At 41.9% G+C, this 19,344-nt stretch overlaps 1 protein-coding gene across 2 annotated transcripts in view; it reads left to right on the forward strand.

The window, feature by feature from the left end:
- The window catches only part of ska2 (spindle and kinetochore associated complex subunit 2), a 67,332-nt gene that overhangs the window by 39,279 nt on the left and 8,709 nt on the right, over positions 1–19,344 (forward strand). For both annotated transcript variants that reach the window (XM_080040448.1, XM_080040449.1), the window contains exons 5-6: positions 3,059–3,101; positions 18,915–19,035. In XM_080040448.1, the coding sequence (XP_079896574.1) occupies positions 3,059–3,101; positions 18,915–19,035 (164 nt within the window). The remainder of the gene's footprint in view (positions 1–3,058; positions 3,102–18,914; positions 19,036–19,344) is intronic.

Genomic DNA, 19,344 nt, shown 5'->3' on the forward strand with positions numbered 1-19,344 from the left:
CATTTCACTTTTTCTATTTTTCTAGCCTTTGCAACAAAGTCAGGGGCCTGTTTTGGAAAGCTTGTTTGGATTATTTTTAGTTGAAACCTGCATGCTGATTGAAGTGTCAAATAAAACTTGTCCTTTTCTTTTTGGAAGCAGATAAAAGCACAAATTCGCATATATCTCTGTATGGATGTTTGAGCACTTTCTGTAGATCTTCTGTGTGAGCATTATAATTTTTCTGCACAATCGATCATTTATCAGTTCAATATTCACATCCCTCATATTTTTCATATGACACATCGTGGACATGCTTTGAACCAGACTTATACAGTCATATGAAAAAGTTTGGGAACCCCTCTCAGCCGGCATTATAATTGACTCTGCTTTCACAAAAAAAATATAAAAGTGGTATGTCTTTAATTTACCAGGAACAGCTAAGTACTGGGATGTTTTCCAAACAAAGATTTTTTGAAAAGCAGTATTTGGTTGTATGAAATAAAATAAAATGTGAAAAACTGGCTGTGCAAAAATGTGGGTACCCTTGTGGTTTTGTTGATTTTAATGCCTGTAACAGCATGTAAAACTGATGACTTTAAACACAAAGTTGGTTGGATTATGTTGTTAAGCCTTGAACCTCATAGAAATGTCTGTTTAATCATGAGAAAATTTATTTTAGGTGCCTAAATGCAAGTTGCACTTCTCTTTGACTCTCTGCTGAAGTGAGACAGAATGGGATCATCAAAACAGCTCCCAAAAGATCTGAAAAACAAAGATTGTTCATTGTCATGGTTTAGGGGAAGGCTACAAGAAGCTTTCCCAAAGGTTTCAATTGTCAATTTCGACAGTAGGGAACGTTGTCAGGAAATGGAAGGACAGGCACAGTGGCAGTTAAACCCAGGCATGGCAGACCAAGAAAAAAACAGGAGCGGCATAGGTGGAGGATTGTGAGAATGGTTGCACACAACCCACAGATCACCTCCAAAGACCTGCAAGAACATCTGGCTGCAGATTGTGTATCTGTACATCGTTCAACAATTCAGCGCAATTTGCACCAAAACATCTGCTTTTTATAAAGACCAAATAACTTAATTTTTGTCTCATCAGTCCAAAGCATTTTCTTCCAATATGAATCTGGCTTGTCTAAATGAGCTTTTGCATACTCCATGCAACTGTATCTGTGGCGTGGGCGCAGAAAGGGCTTCCTTCTCATCACCTGGCCATACAGATGTTTTGGTGCAAATTGCACTGATTTGTTGAACCATGTACAGATACACAATCTGCAGCCAGATGTTCTTGCAGGTCTTTGGAGGTGATCTTTGGGTTGTGTGCAACCATTCTCACAATCCGCCGCATATGCCGCACTTGTACTTTTCTTGGTCTGCTAGACCTGGGTTTAACTGCAACTGTGCCTGTGTCCTTCCATTCCCTGACAACGTTCCTTACAGTAGAAATTGACAATTGAAACCTTTGGGAAAGCTTCTTGTAGCCTTCCCCTAAACCATGATAATGAATAATCTTTGTTTTAAGATCTTTTGGGAGCAGTTTTGATGATCCCATTCTGTCTCACTTCAGCAGAGAGTCAAAGAGAAGTGCAACTTGCATTTAGGCACCTAAAATACATTTTCTCATGATTAAACATACAATTCTATGAGGTTCAAGGCTTAACAACATAATCCAACCAACTTTGTGTTTAAATTCATCAGTTTTACATGCTGTTACAGGCATTAAAATCAACAAAACCACAAGGGTACCCATATTTTTGCACAGCCAGTTTTTCACATTTTATTTTATTTCATACAACCAAATACTGCTTTTCAAAAAATCTTTGTTTGGAAAACATCCCAGTACTTAGCTGTTCCTGGTAAATTAAAGACATACCACTTTTATATTTTTTTTGTGAAAGCAGAGTCAATTATAATGCCGGCTGAGAGGGGTTCCCAAACTTTTTCATATGATTGTATATAAAGCATAGCCTGCCCTAGAGAAAGCTCAGCATTTCATTTGCTGTTCATGTTAAAATTTTGACTTTTATAACATTGACTTGGCTATAAAACAATACTGTAGGCCAGGGGTCTGCAACTAATCGGCATCGGGACGATATTTCTTCGAGCCAGGGAGCCAGAACATAATCAAAGTCTAATTCAAGGAATTCATTAATGAAAAATGCATCTGATATTCGCGACATACCACTTCATGGGCTACGACACACGTGTGATAAATGCAGGGAATGAATTAAATTAAAACAATCAATAATAAATGTGTATCATTTAAATTTTTAAATTGACAGGCTAGTTGTTATGCTAATTTTTTATTAGCCAATTATTTGTTAGAAAAAATATAAATTGAAAGAGGAGAAAACGGTTCTCTTTTTTGCCATTTGTGGGAGCAAAATAAAGTGTAATAAAGTAAAGATATGTTGGAATAGGAGTTTTAAATGCACAGAGAGTGTGCATGCATAACTCTGTGCTCTATGGCACATTTGGGCTCCTCCAAAACTCTCACCATGACCTCTTTTAAATACAGTATTCAAAGAACTGGCTACTGACAAGTCATGGAAGGTATCATTGTGTCAGTGGAACAGGTGCCTGCCAAGTCAATTTCCGTGACCAAGCAGATTCTGCTCGTTTGCAACAATATGTTGTGTTGCCTTCTTCAATATTATTGTTCTCACATGGCGTCACCATTTCCCACAGCAAATTTTAATTTTCTTAGCCTGTTGGTCTGGACACATTCCATTGAAGCTCATTAACTATGTCGGAAAATTCTGATATTATCCGGATTTATCCGGCATAACGTATCTTGCACACTATTTTAGTCTGTTCCAAAACCAAAGTGTTTTCAGACCACACATTGGTTTTTCCTTTCTAAACTATCAGCTGAAAAAAGGTTTTGCTGCTATACATGCCTCCACACCACAGAAATGGACATCCCTAGTTTACATTACACACCCTGAAACATCACAGCAAAACTCTTTTTAAGACTATCAGTTGCCTAGATTAGTGATTATTTCTGGCTGTTGTTGCATATATCTGCTTTTGTTGTAGCTGAACTTGCTAAACTTGTTGTCTTTCAGGTTCCTCCTGCTGTAGCAGCCTCTGGCCCAAATCAGCAACTGAGTGAGTGTGTTACCTTCTAGTGTTCTACTGGGTTTGGAATGACAGTGGTGTCTGTCTGTCTGTCGCCTTGTCTGTTTGTTTATCAATCCAGACTGAAATACCTCACCAACTATTCTGTACAGATGGGTTCATGGTCCTTTAGGATTAATTGTTAACAGTAGCCCCTCTTACACAGAGATTGCGGCATATTGACGGAACAACAGCACGCCAATATGCCGGCTCTGCTTGCTTCTGTGTTATTTACACAGAACCAAGCAACGCCGGCCTGCTGGCGCATCAGTGTGCCATTTTACACAGCATTCCACATTCCGGAATGAAAGAGGGGTGCCTGTAAGCAGCGTCAGGTGTGACGTAAACATTTAGCGCCGCGCCGGTCAGCTGCTTTACAACAACACTGGCCGGTGAATTGAGATAGGTTGTGTTTAGCCCCAAAAATATAAAATACACAAAATTAAACTTTGTTACACATCAAAACCTGCTGGCACACTCACTTAACGTATGAAACTACAGAGTGGCTGAACAAAGAGACCACTCTCAGACTCTCACACAGCCAGACTGGGGCATGCGAAGTGAGTAGGCTACAGTGTGATTGAGAGCTTGCGAGTGTGTGAGTTTGTATTTGAGGCCAGGGGTGTGGCTATTGCTCCTCGGAATCAGCGGTTTCTTCCATTTTCTCGACTCTCCCAGATAGTCGGTAAAATATGCGTTTAACGTACATGGCACGGCCACGGACACAACATCGGTGCGGAACCGCAGCCTTTAAAAAAGTCCGCGGACATTGTTGAGCCCATGGTTGAGCCCTATGACAACATGACAACACTTGTCATGTGACTGAAGTGGCTGCATTTGATTGGCAAGCATTTGTTTTTTTTAAACATTTTTTATTGGTGAGAAGCATGGATAAACAAACAGAGTTCAATACACAGGTCACCGTTTTTTCATTTTTTTTCCCCTAGCCCCCCACCCCTAGAACGTACCCTCAGAAAAACCGGAAACAACAACAAACATCAAAAGACAGTACATTAAAGCCACTACGAGTAAGTCGGCACGTTGGCGACACCTTTGAACAAAAGCGGTAGTATTATTACGACGCCAGCTGTCGTGAAGCTGTTTTCTAGCTCGTGCAGGCAGCGTGCAGATTCAAATAATCAGGAAGCAATATGGTGCGTGTCCGTGTGTTGAAAGCAAAGTGTGAGGGCACCGGACTCTTTTCGGCTCCGTGAGTCCATGGGTGACACAGCATCAACTAATGCCAGTAAGTGCTAAACACACCTGATTGCAATGAGTTGATGCATTGTCACCTCTCACGGAGCTGAACGAGTCCGTGTCCTCACACAAAGCGAATGAACGAGAGATGGCAGTTAGTTAGTATCACGATGAGGTAATGTGTTTATGTCATGGACCTATAAAGAAATCTGATGATGCTGGTGAGGCAAAGTAAGCTTTGTTTTAGTAGGCTACCGCTCATTCATTTAGGAGTAAACACTGCAGTCCATGCTGCAGTCTAGGTTCGCTGCGTGAAATTGTGTATACGTTGCTTGGCAACGCCCTCCCGCCCGACTATCACTCTCCCTTTTTGCTTTTCTTCATTGCATTTTCTTTTTTTTCTTTTATGGTTCAGCCCCGTTATCAGTCATTATGACGACAAACAACTGTCTCAAACAAGGCTCCCGCTCCCCTTCCCTCACCTGGAGGGATAGGCTTCTCAAATCGCGTAACTGCGCCACACTGAAATCTGTGACCAATACGGATATGTGACCATAGAGCATGCACGCGTGAACCGAAAATCAGACTGGGTGTACGACCAGATCAAATGCAGTAATAAAAACTATATAAAAACGTCTTTCTTTGCACTGATGGTCTCGTTTGCTGTTAAAGGTAATTTATGATTATGAGAGGAAACATGAGGCTGTTTAAAAGATATTTAAAAGTTACTCGTTGCCGCTTTAATAGACAAAAAAAAAAAAAATACAAAAAAAAAATTACAAAAAATTACAATCATTACAAAATTAGTTGAGACAAAAAATAAAACAATAAATAAAAAAACAAAAAAAATATTCAGTCAGGAGGAAGAACAGTTAAATCATTAAAGTATGAGACAAAGGGTTGCCATTTTTTCTTAAAACGCTCACTAGATCCTCTGAGTGTAAACTTTATCTTTTCTAGTTGCAAAAATGACATCATGTCCTTCAGCCAGGCTGAGAAAGCAGGGGGAGTAGGCGACTTCCAAGACAGAAGTATCCTTCTCCTGGCTAAAAGCGTTGCAAAAGCAATCATGTCAACCTCATTAGAAGTACAAGGGAGGGGCTCTGCAGGTGTTGCAAAAATGGCAAGACACGGACATGGCTTTATGCTGCGCTTTAACAGCTTTGAAAATAGATCAAAAATTAAAGACCAATATGTTGTAAGCTTTGGGCATAACCAAAACATATGTGAAAGGTCTGCCTCTGCCGTGTGGCAGCGATCACATTGTGGATCAGAATCGGGGTAAATTTCATGAAGTTTGGATTTGCTAAGGTGGGCTCTATGCAATACTTTTAACTGGATCAGACTGAGTCGAGCACAGGATGAGGTGGAATTCACCCTAGCCAAAGCCAATGTCCACCAATCAGCTGCCAATATCATTCCCAGTTCTCCCTCCCATTTGGACTTTAACTTGAGGAGTGTATCATTATTAAGTGACATTGTGCCTTGATAAATTACAGATATAAGTCCCTTCTGGGTAGGAGATAGCTCAAAAAGGCTCTCCCATTGTTTTTCCTGGGGGAGCCCAGGGAAGGAATTGGATTTTGTGCGCACAAAATTACGGACCTGAAGGTAACGGAAAAAATTTGTGCGTGGCAGATTAAATTTAAGACATAAAGTGTTGAAACTAGGGAAAATACCATCAACAAAGAGGTCTTTGAAGCTATTAAGGCCTAGCCTGGACCAAAGAGTAAAGGTTGAATCCAAAATGGAGGGAGCGAATAGATGGTTGTTGCCAATAGGCCCAAGAAAAGAGGCTGAGGAAAACTTAAAATGTCGGCGGAATTGTATCCATATTTTTAAAGTGGACTGCACCAGAAGGTTGGAGGAATGACGGGATGGGGAAAGAGGGAGAGAGGAAAAGACCAGTGCAGATAAGGAAGACGAATGACATGACTGGTCTTCTAGGCTACACCAGTCCGCATCAGGATCTTTTAGCCAGTAAACAAGTTTATGTATGTTGGCAGCCCAATAATAGTGCATGAAATTAGGGAGCGCAAGGCCACCACTATTCCTTGGCTTCTGCAAAACTGCTTTACTGATCCTAGGGACCTTTCCTCCCCATATAAATGTAGTGATTTCCTGATCTAGTGTGCGAAAGAAACTCTTTGGTAAAAATACAGGAAGGCATAGAAACACATACAAAAACTTAGGCAGAATATTAATTTTAACGCATTGCACTTTGCCTGAAAGTGACAGGGGCAGACTACTCCAACGTTGAAAATCTGATTTCATTTTGGCTACTAAAGGAGTGAAATTGGCCTCCAACATGGAATGTAGTTTGTGAGTAATCTTGATACCTAAATATTTAAAACCCTGCTGAGACAAATTAAAAGGTATTGATGACTGTGGGATAATCTGAGCCAGAGTGTTAATTGGAAAGCATTCACTTTTATGAAAATTTAGTTTGTAGCCCGAAAATGAGCCGAACTTTTTAAGGACGGACTGAATCAAAGGAATAGAGGACACTGGGTTGGTTATATAAAGCAGAAGATCGTCTGCATAAAGAGACACCTTATGCTCCACACCATGCCGTGAGATACCTTGATAATGGGGTAAGGCCTTAAGCGCTATAGAAAGGGGCTCAATTGCTATGGCAAAAAGTAGCGGAGATAGCGGGCACCCTTGTCGCGTCCCCCTGGAAAGTGGGAAATATGGGGAGCGTATAGAGTTGGTGGTAACGCAGGCCAAGGGGGAGGAGTAGAGCAGCTTAATCCATGAAATAAGTGTGTCACCAAACCCAAATTTGTGTAAAATAGCAAATACATACCCCCACTCTACACGGTCAAAGGCCTTCTCCGCATCTAAGGAGACAATGACCTCCGGGAACAGAGAAGGGCCAGAGGTATTGATAATATTTAAGAGCCTTCGGATGTTAAAGAAAGAGTGCCGACCCTTGATAAAGCCAGTTTGATCCTCAGAGATAATCAGAGGAAGTGTGCTTTCAAGACGTTTAGCTAAAACTTTGGCAATGATTTTGCTCTCTATATTAAGCAGTGAAATTGGACGGTAAGATCCACATTCTGTGGGGTCTTTGTCTTTCTTAAGTAAGAGTGAAATTACTGCTTGACTAAGTGTTTGGGGCAGGGAACCATTCGCCAATGACTCGTTAAACATATCTAATAAGATTGGAGCAAGCTTGTCAGAAAATGTCTTATAAAACTCAGTCCCATAGCCATCTGCACCCGGCGCCTTGCCACTTTGCATGGATCTAAAAGCCTCTTTAATCTCATTAATTTGCAAAGGTCTGTCTAAATCGATGGTCAACTCTGGATCAATAGTGGGGAACTCCAAATCGTTAAGAAAATTGTCCATACAACTTGTGTCAGAGGGCGGTTCAGATTTATAAAGGGAGGTGTAAAAGGTCTTGAAAACTTTGTTTATGTCTTGGGGGTCAGAAACAAGATAATTTGACCCGTCTCTAATTTGAGGTATTAGCCGAGAGGCTGCCTGGCGCTTGAGCTGATGTGCCAATAGCCGACTATTTTTTTCACCAAATTCATATGATAAACCGCGAGAATGTAAGATCAAGCGTTCCGCTGTCTTTGTAGATAATAGATTAAATTCAGATTGTAGGTTTAGTCTTTTTTTATACAGCTCATCGGAAGGGTCTCTAGCATATTGTTCATCAAGTTTGAGAATAGAGTCAGTCAGAACTTGCAGCTGTTTTTTCTGTTCACTATTCTTGTGAGAAGTGTAAGAAATAATTTCTCCGCGCAAAACCACTTTTAATGTCTCCCAAAATAACGAATGTGAAATTTCATCAGATTTATTAGTGAGTATGAAAGTGTCAATAGATTGAGATATTTTAGCACAGAAATCCTTGTCGGAGAGTAGTAACACGTCACATTTCCAGAGAGGGCACACCTTTTTATGTAGACTGAAAGAAATATCTAACTGTAACGGAGCATGGTCTGAGATCACTATGGCCAAATACTCAGCTGAATGGACGGAGCTCATAATAGTTCTGTCAATAAAAAAATAATCTATACGGGAGAAGGAGTGGTGGACCCCCGAGAAAAAAGAGAATGATTTAGAAACTGGGTTTGAGGTTCTCCAAGGGTCCACACACCCGTTCTCATTCATGAAGGTTGATACGGAAGTGGACGTTTTAGAAAGAGTTAAAGATTTGGGGCTAGAGCGGTCTAGAGCAGGGTTCAAAACACAGTTTAGGTCACCCCCGAAAATGAGACGATGCGTATTCAAGTTTGGGAGGGAGGAGAAGAGTGTATCCATGAAATTTACATCGTCCCAATTGGGTGCATACACATTAACTAAAAGAACTGGGGTCTGGTATAGAGTACCTGTGACAATTATGTATCTGCCATTTTGATCAGCCAAAATGTTTGATGCTGTAAACTGGATCCTTTTGTTCACCAGTATTGCTACCCCTCGGGCTCTTACGTTAAAATTAGAATGAAACACCTGACTGATCCAAGGTTTATGAAGCCTTACATGGTCCGCTGTTTTTAAGTGCGTTTCCTGTAAGAACATAATATCAGCCTTCAAATTCTTAAGGTGAGTAAAAACCCTAGAACGTTTAACTGGACCATTCATAGATTTGACATTCCATGAAATAAATCTTACTGGGTGGTCCCTTACACTACCAGAGTTAATGGTGGTCATAATTTAGGTTGCTGAGTGGGCTGGCATGGAAGGAGTGTGGCAAGACAAATAAAAAGATAAGTGTGTGGGCAAACAACCATGAGAGTAGCAACAAATGTATATAATATATAAAAAAGAAAAAAAAAAAACACAACATAACAGCAAAAACCCAAAACGACCCAATCCTAGGTCCTCTTTCCCAAACAAAGAGAACCGCAGGCAAACATAGAAGAACCACCAGTGCATCCACCTTCTATTACTTGGTTAGTCTAGCTAACTAGCTATACTATCCTCCAAGAGCCTGGCTCCATATGAGGTGGGTGTGTGTAAACAAAACACATTATTTAACATATTAACAAGAGCTACAGCATATTTAACATAGCATATTTAACACTGCGACAACAAGGTCACAAACGTGTCACCGTTGACAAGTGAGAGGCAACTTAAGGGCGTCTAAGTGAGGCCAGTTCAAGAACTATAAAAAGAAAAAACAATCGGGGAATACAAAAAAAAAATAAAAAAGGAGCCACAGAAACACAGTGAGAACCTCACATGGTGTTCGGCACATAGTCATTCACTTTGCGATTTCGAATCAACTTCCAATGTGTAAACAGTGTAAATGAAGCTACAAAATGAAGTAACCAAAATATTTGTATATAAAAACTAAAATAAAAAGGTAGTGGTTTAGATTAAATTGGCGATTTAAACCAAAAAGAAAACGGTTTCCACATTGGCAATAATAGCACACTTTGAACCCCGAAACAATTGGCCTTAAATTCAACATTACAGGCATCGCCACTCAGTCCTCTATATCACTTTTGAGTTACATACCATCAGTCCTGCAAGTGGGAATCGTAGAACGCTTGGGCAGCAGCGGGAGAGTCAAAATACAAAGTTTGTCCCTCATAATCCACGCGGAGGCGAGCAGGGTGAAGAAGACCGAAGCGGATATTTTTCCTGTACAGTCTGGCTTTGATGTCGTTGAAGGCTGCGCGTCTCCGGGCCAGGGATGCGCTGAAGTCGGGGTAGAAAAACATCTTGTGCCCACGAAAACACAAGTTGTCCCTTCTCTTCCCAAAGACACGCTCCTTATCCTGGTAGTTGTGGAAAAGCACAATAAAAGCCCGAGCTCTGTTGTTATCCCCTCCGGCGGCATTCGCTCTCCCCAGCCTGTGTGCGCGGTCCAGCTTCAGCGGTGTGGGGAAGAACTCGGGCCCGAGAATCTCTGTAAAGAGCTCCGTCATGAACTTGGCCGGGTCCGAGCCTTCCATTTTCTCCGGAATACCCACCACCCTTAGGTTGGATCTACGTGAACGATTCTCCAAATCATCCACCTTGTCAACGAGCGCATTGTACTCCGTTTTCAGCGTGGCATAGTCGCTCTCCAGCACAACAATTCTGTCACTGTAGTCGGATAGCCCAGCTTCCACATCGGTAATGCGCCGAGCATGAAGGTCCATTGTGGATTGGATGGCACCGAGGGATGCGTTGACTGGGGCCAGAGCTTTGGCCAGCAGGGATGAGACGGTTTTGGTGAGGTCGGTGAGTAAAACCGAGCGCAGATTTTCCAAGTCCGCTGGTAGTAGTTTTGTAACGCTGGCCGAGGAGCGTGTCTCCGTAACAGTTACAGGGCATTTAGTCGGAGTGTTGGCTAGCTTGCTGGCCGGGCCCGTGTTAGCTAGGTTGCTAGCAGTGGCCGGAATCTGTGCTTTGTCAATCTTCTTTGACTTCCCCGACATTTTTGAGGACCGGTGATGCAACAAAAAGTATTTGTTTTAAAAGGGGTAACCCCAAAGTAAGCTGTAGCTCCAAAAAAGGAAAATTAAAATGAAAATTGTTCTGGAGCCACGATTTGCCTGTCTACTCCACCTTCATGCTCAACCGGAAGTCCTGGCAAGCATTTGTAATGTGATTTTTATTGGTTGAAATAGTCACGTGATAGAGATGTTGGCTGAAGACGTCCCCGGGGAGAGAAATCATGAGAGAAATAGCTCTCGCATGTAATAAATAAAATATATAAAAAAATAAGGTAACGACCGTCACGTAGCCAAATGGAACGGCGTAAAAGTACCGTTCTTTCTTCAAATATTTACTCAAGTATAAGTAAAAGTATGTTGCAATAAAACTACTCCTAAAATTACAATTTATTCAAAAAGTTACTCAAGTATTTGTAACGGAGTAAATGTAGCGCGTTACGACCCACCTCTGCTAAAGCATGTATCGCTCTTAACTTCTAAACGAGCAGCGGGTGACTCCGCGGCCACTCCCCCCGTCCCAGAGCACTGACAGGCGGCCGAGTTCTCACGCAGCAGTCAGAGCAAGAGATAAACAGCTCTCCACTCTAGTGTTCCGTTTGCATCACTATTAGCAGTTATAGTAACCCTCGTTTACAGTCTATCAGTAGTGCAAATAAAGATGTTATAGGCCTACAGTGCTATCGAACAGAGAGCGAACTGCATGACGAAAGTCAACAGGAAACCGGAGCTTGCAGGCGCCCCCTGTCATTCAAATCCCGTTTGAGAGATAATTTAAGATTCCAGGTGAATTATGAAAACAGTGATAGACGTTTGGAACTATGTCGGCAGAAGGGGCATTGTTTCACTGCGATTGCCTATGCGGCAACACGTCGAACATGCATACGCATTTTAGAAGGCACCATCCAGGTGTTTAGGCTACTATCACCGTTACTGTGAAGGGCTCTGTCTTTACATCAACGACAGGTGGTGTAGCAACATTAAAACACACCGGAGGGTCTGTTCGCCTGACCTGGAAATGCTCACCGTGTCCCTTCGCCCCTACTATCTCCCTCGGGAATTCCCAACTGTTGTGGTCAGCTGTGTGTACATCGCACCCAGCTCTAACGTCAACGTAGCGGCAGAGCTGGTAGCCGAGGATGCTAACGCTATGGCAGCTAAGTACCCCGGAGCGCCAGTGCTTATCCTTGGGGACTTCAACACCTGCAGACTCGACTCCGTGCTCCCAACATTCCAGCAGTATGTTGACACTCCTACCAGAGGAAACATCATATTGGATTTATGCTACGGTAACATCTCAGACGCCTTCAGGACAACTTCATATCCACCGCTCGGACTCGCAGACCACAACGTCATCTGTTTACTTCCGCTGTACAAACAAGTACTAAAACGCCTCCCCCCACAGTCCTACAGCGCCCCACAATGGTCGGAGGACTCCACTGCACAACTCCAAGGTTCCCTGGCATGCACCGACTGGACTATCTTCGACGGAGATTTGGACAACAAAGTCACTGCCATATCCGATTACATCAACTTCTGCATACACACCACCATACCAGTGAAAGCAATAAAAAAATACCCCAACTCAAAACCCTGGGTTACCACTGAAATAAAAAAATGCCTGAAAGAGAAGCACACAGCCTTCAGGCTCAAGGACTCAGCTGGTCTCCAATCTGCAAACCGCAATATTAAAAATAAAATCTTCATGGCCAAAATACAGTTCAAAAACAACCTGGAACACAACTTTAGCAGCATGAACACTAAGGAAGCCTTTCAGATGGTCAACACACTCACTGGTTACAAACCCACTCACAGAAAAACAAATTCACACACCACACATGCTCTCCCCACTGAACTGAACACATTTTTCAACCGGTTTGACTCACAGGATTTCACAAACAACTGCATACAAGCACTGCAGGCTCTCCCCCCAATAGATCCCAATGAGTCTGCCCCCTTCACAGTGGAGGAAGTTCGGCACCAGCTCAGCCGGTGCAACCCATCCAAGGCCCCAGGACCCGACGGCATCCCAGCAAGGGTGCTGAAGACCTGTGCCGCTGAGCTGGCTCCAATTGCCCACTCCCTCTTCTGCCAATCCTACCTCACAGCCAAAATACCCCTCCTCTGGAAAAGTGCAACAATAATCCCGGTACCCAAAAAATCACGACCCACCGAACTAAATCACTACCGCCCCATCGCCCTCACACCCATAATTATGAAATGCTTCGAAAAACTGCTGCTCAGGACCATCCTCCCATTCGTCAAACCTCATCTGGACCCCCTTCAATTTGCCTACAGGGAAAAAAGGGGCACAGAGGACGCTGTCGCCTGCCTGCTGCATCTTCTCCTCCAGCACCTGGACTCCACAGGCAATTTCGCCAGGATCCTCTTTGTGGACTTCAGCTCCGCCTTCAACACCATCCAAAGACACCTGCTCATCCAGAAGCTTCACCACCTCAACACTCCACCCATCCTGATCCATCTCCTGCACAACTTCCTCAGCGACAGACGGCAAGCTGTTCGGGTAGGCACATCCACATCACCCATACTCACCACCAACACCAGAGCCCCCCAGGGCTGTGTGCTCAGCCCTTTCCTTTACACACTTTACACCAATGACTGCACCAGCCCCTCCCACTCCACCACCTACCTCAAATACTCCGATGACACTGCCATCCTCGCACTCCTATCAGACAATAACTCTGTATCAGATTACCACAACACTGTCACTCACTTCTCCCAATGGTGCACACATAACTTCCTCCATCTCAACATAGCCAAAACAAAAGAAATAGCAATAGGTAGGGGAGAACGGGGTAATTTGTCACATGGGTTGGATGTCACATTCGTTATATCTCGCCACCAGAGCGCGCTAGCTCTGAAATGTTGATATAAAAAAGGTCCAGAATTGGGATCAGAGGTCACATACATAGACTTCCTTGGAGGAAGACAGTTGCATTTCAGGTGAGAGGATGTTTTGTGTTTTTCATGTCAAATTCAAAATATTTTGCTTCTCAGTATTTTTCTTCTAGGCTTTTACACAATGGGTTTATAACAAAACACTTGTTACCCTCAGAAAGTGTGAAGGGTAAACTATAGTTTAGATTGTGGTTAGCAAGCTAATTAGTTGTCAGATGGTTGTTGGCCTTGATGCTAGCAAGAAATTCAAGTTGGGGTTGGTCGTCAAATTTTTTGGGGGGTTGGTTGTCACATGTTATCTCAAGGCTGCAGCCAGAAAAGGAACCCAATAACGAAAGAAATTGTCAAGCTGTATCCTCACTGACACCCCAGAGAAGGAAAGAATAGAGCAGGAAAAGGCAGCTAGCAAGCAAAAGAAAAAAGGGCAACAATATCAAAACAACCCAGTGCATCCCAAACTAGACCAGCTGCCAAGGCTACAGAACGTTATGTAGGCCTATTTGTCAAATTGACAATGCAATTAAACATTCAAATTCTGCCTCCTTGCCTTCTTTTTAAGATTTTTCCCATTAAGATAACATTGTGACAAACAACCCCATAGTGTGTGACAACCGACCCCTTGATGGGGTTGGTTGTCACAATGTGTCAGAGTGTCTTTGATGGTAAATTACTTCTTCATTACAATAAGTTGGAAAAAAAGAGAGACACACATTTCTAGCCAACACCTTAAGCTTCAATTTAATGTAGGAATGGCTATTGACAGATGTTTTGGTGATGAGCAATTCTCACTAGAGTAAAAAGTGTGCCTACTTACCCCGTTCTCCCCTACCCCATCAGCCCAGCCCCCCACTCTCATCAACAATGACACAGTAGAAACAGTTGACAGCTTTAAATACCTTGGACTCACACTGGACAATAAACTCACTTTCGACCAGCACACAACGGACATTCAAAAAAGGAGCCACCAAAGACGGTATGCCATCCGTAAACTTAAAGGACTCTATGTTGCACCCCATCTCCTGCTTCTGTTGTATCAAAGTATTGTCCAACCCATCCTGCTCTATTGTTCCATCTGTTTCTTTAACATGCTCACTGTCAAAAACCGGGTCAAACTCACACGTGTCACAAACATTGCTGCCAAATTAATCGGTCTCCCCACACCCACACTGTCAGAGCTCAATGTCAAGGCCATCTCACGCATCGCATTTACAATAGCACAGGACAACACTTACCCACTCAACTGCCACTTCACTGTCATGCCCTCCGGACGCAGGTACAGGTCCCTGTTGTGCCGGAGGGCTCGCTACGGCAAAAGCCTGGTGCCTGCAGCCATAGCAGCCCTCAACAAAAGGCCAAGATAAATCACCCCAGTCCCACCCTGTTTATACAGTCATATGAAAAAGTTTGGGAACCCCTCTCAGCCGGCATTATAATTGACTGTGCTTTCACAAAAAAAATATAAAAGTGGTATGTCTTTAATTTACCAGGAACAGTTAAGTACTGGGATGTTTTCCAAACAAAGATTTTTTGAAAAGCAGTATTTGGTTGTATGAAATAAAATAAAATGTGAAAAACTGGCTGTGCAAAAATGTGGGTACCCTTGTGGTTTTGTTGATTTTAATGCCTGTAACAGCATGTAAAACTGATGACTTTAAACACAAAGTTGGTTGGATTATGTTGTTAAGCCTTGAACCTCATATAATTGTCTGTTTAATCATGAAACAATTTATTTTAGGTGCCTAAATGCAAGTTGCACTTCTCTTTGACTCTCTGCTGAAGTGAGACAGAATGGGATCATCAAAACAGCTCCCAAAAGATCTGAAAAACAAAGATTGTTCATTGTCATGGTTTAGGGGAAGGCTACAAGAAGCTTTCCCAAAGGTTTCAATTGTCAATTTCGACTGTAGGGAACGTTGTCAGGAAATGGAAGGACACAGGCATAGTGGCAGTTAAACCCAGGCATGGCAGACCAAGAAAAAAACAGGAGCGGCATAGGTGGAGGATTGTGAGAATGGTTGCACACAACCCACAGATCACCTCCAAAGGCCTGCAAGAACATCTGGCTGCAGATGGTGCATCTGTACATCGTTCAACAATTCAGCGCAATTTGCACCAAAACATCTGCTTTTTATAAAGACCAAATAACTTAATTTTTGTCTCACCAGTCCAAAGCATTTTCTTCCAATATGTAGCTGGCTTGTCTAAATGAGCTTTTGCATACTCCATGCAACTGTATCTGTGGCGTGGGCGCAGAAAGGGCTTCCTTCTCATCACCCGGCCATACAGATGTTTTGGTGCAAATTGCACTGAATTGTAGAACCATGTACAGATACACAATCTGCAGCCAGATGTTCTTGCAGGTCTTTGGAGGTGATCTTTGGGTTGTGTGCAACCATTCCCACAATCCGCCGCATATGCCGCTCTTGTACTTTTCTTGGTCTGCTAGACCTGGGTTTAACTGCAACTGTGCCTGTGTCCTTCCATTCCCTGACAACGTTCCTTACAGTAGAAATTGACAATTGAAACCTTTGGGAAAGCTTCTTGTAGCCTTCCCCTAAACCATGACAATGAATAATCTTTGTTTTTAAGATCTTTTGGGAGCTGTTTTGATGATCCCATTCTGTCTCACTTCAGCAGAGAGTCAAAGAGAAGTGCAACTTGCATTTAGGCACCTAAAATACATTTTCTCATGATTAAACATACAATTCTATGAGGTTCAAGGCTTAACAACATAATCCAACCAACTTTGTGTTTAAAATCATCAGTTTTACATGCTGTTACAGGCATTAAAATCAACAAAACCACAAGGGTACCCATATTTTTGCACAGCCAGTTTTTCACATTTTATTTTATTTCATACAACCAAATACTGCTTTTCAAAAAATCTTTGTTTGGAAAACATCCCAGTACTTAGCTGTTCCTGGTAAATTAAAGACATACCACTTTTATATTTTTTTTGTGAAAGCAGAGTCAATTATAATGCCGGCTGAGAGGGGTTCCCAAACTTTTTCATATGATTGTATATCCTGTATGTATGTTTACTTTGTGTCTGTCTATTGTCTGTCGGCGTGCAGCCCATAAATGTACATGTGATGTGAAAAAGAATTTCCCCTTGGGGACAATAAAGTCTAAAGTCTAAAAAAAAGTCTAAAAAAAAGGAGCTGTGCAAACCCAGGCAGTAATTTCTCTTTTATAATGAATGTACATATGCTGTCATTTAATTAATGCTGCAATTTTTATATTGATAAGAGAACAGCTTAACCCATTGATGACGGCTGCTGCTGCGCGATGCCACATTGTATCTCCTGCCTGATGCTGTGTAACAGCATTGTTACTTTATCTAATTTTCATGGCGTGCACAACATAGAATGCACCGTCACTGGTTCAAATACACATGAGGTGGGTTTTGTTGATTTTTTAAGACCACTTGACCACCCAAAAGTTGTGTGGTTTGCCGAAAATCACGCCAATCAAAAAAAAAAAATAATAATAATAATAATAAAAAAAAAATACGGGGCGATAGTGTATTACAGAACAGTTAGTGGCGTTCGGAGCGCAGAATCTAGGTCTACTATAGGCTATTGACGAAAATCACACAACACATTGCATCTATTTATTAACAATATTTATGAATTTAGGCTATATTTTGCTGCTCCAACTCAAATTCAGCCCAGCCAGGCGATAGTTAAGTTTCAGTTTCGTTTTCATCTCCGTGGTATACAGCCGTTTGGACCAGCTGATCGGCTCCCGACAGCAGGAGTCAGTCTGCGTTCCAGTTGTACTGGGAAGTCGGATTTATGGTGCCAGTGACAACTGAACTAAATGATAAAATAAAGCGATCTTCTCCTTCCTATATCTGTCTATCTTTATCCCTCCACTGCACACTCAGTCACTACTATCCATGCTAAAAGGAAGCAGGATTATAACCTCATTTAGCACATTATTTTTAAATATTTTATATTATTTATTTATTTATTTTCTCCCCCATCTAATTTTGACGATTTTTAGAAAAATGTGTTGGTCTGTAAGCGCTAAGGGAGCATGTTTAAATAAAACCTGTGAACCTTAACTTTTAAATGTATTTTATTTCATGTTTCTATGTGCTACGCAGGCTTAGATATTAAGGTTTTGGTAGACTTGACAATTTGTACTATTTTTTCAGAAAACCCTCAGGCATTAAGGACATGCATCCTAGATTGCAATAGTCATCAATGGGTTAAGAGAGCTGCAGCAATATTTTCTTTTTTTAAAGTCAAAAAGACCCATTAATAGCCTACTGTATATTTTTTCATTGCAATTTTAGTTTATGCTACACCTACACTAGTATTTAATAAGTATTTTATTTATTGGAGAATTGCAGCAGTATTTTTATATTTGTTATGCATTGTATTTGTATGTTACATACTGTCAGCTAGTTACTGACAGCTAAAGCTGTTCATTCTCCCTTAACTATGAACCGTACCGTACTGTACCGTACCGTGACTTCAAAACCGAGGTACGTACCGAACCGTGACTTTAGTGTACCGTTACACCCCTAGACAGAAATCTGTTTAATGTCACAGATGTTATAAAATTCCCGTTAATAAAAAAACGATGAACTGCAATACAAATAATTAATTCTGAATGTAGAGCATGTTCACGGTGTATTGTGTTATATGAAAGACACGAGGGCTGAGAATATTGATCAAATAAATGATCAATCAAACAGAAAATCATCAGGCAATGATTTCTGTGGAGTATTTTTGCTTCAATCTGTACATGGAAACGCTTTCTTCAGTCGCAGCTGCAGCTAAATGTGACAACAAACTCAGAGTTGGTTGCCACAAACCTACCAGCGAGCAGGTTACAATTGTTTCCTGAAACGTAAAACTCAGAAACCCTGAAAAGGAAAACTCTGAGTTCCCACTAACTCTTGAGTCAACATTCTCTCAGTTCTCCTCATAACCCGCTTCCTGACACAGACCCCAGGTTCCATTTTTAAAATATTGATTATTAAAAGTGTTGGCAAAGAATTTCATTATCCATTCATTGGGTCACTCGCTATTTCACATTGCTGTTCTTATACAGACAGAACGTGGCGGATGTTGTTCAGACCATTCAGATGAAAGGCGATTCACGTGCCTGCCAACGCATTTTCAATTAGACGCTGGTAATAGGGAGGCACAGACGTTCTGACAGCCAGACTATATTATTTTTTCATTTAGGTGAACTGCTCGCATTTGATTTTTTTTTTTTACCACTTTCAAATCAGTTGGATTAAGTGGATTTCTGGTCTCTGTTTGTATTTTAGGATGTGAGTATGAGGAGCTGAATGGAGACATGTTTGAGGCCGTTCCTCTTGCCATACGCTCCAACATCCAGCTAGCTGACCTCAATTTGTTCCACCAGCAGCTGCAGCAGCACCTCAGCAGGTAGGAGATCAACTGCAATTAGCCCAGTTTAGTTTAAATGTTCAAGTTTTGATTGTCATTGTACCATACATGATTGCACAATAAAATGCCCCATTCTCACTACACAAATAAATGTGCAAATGGCTTTCTAATATTTACCCCTTTGGTGCACCAGCTATGCAAACCCCCCTTCTAATGCAAAAATCAAAAATTACCCACATTCATTTACATTTGAATTGGCCACACAGAGGTGGAGCATGTCAATGAACAACGTAGTCTATGTGTACATTGTTCCTCAACACTCAAAAAATATGACATGCATTACATTAG

This window comes from Ammodytes marinus, assembly GCF_949987685.1.
Source record: "Ammodytes marinus genome assembly, chromosome: 14".
In the NCBI taxonomy this organism is placed as follows: Eukaryota; Metazoa; Chordata; class Actinopteri; order Uranoscopiformes; family Ammodytidae; genus Ammodytes; species Ammodytes marinus.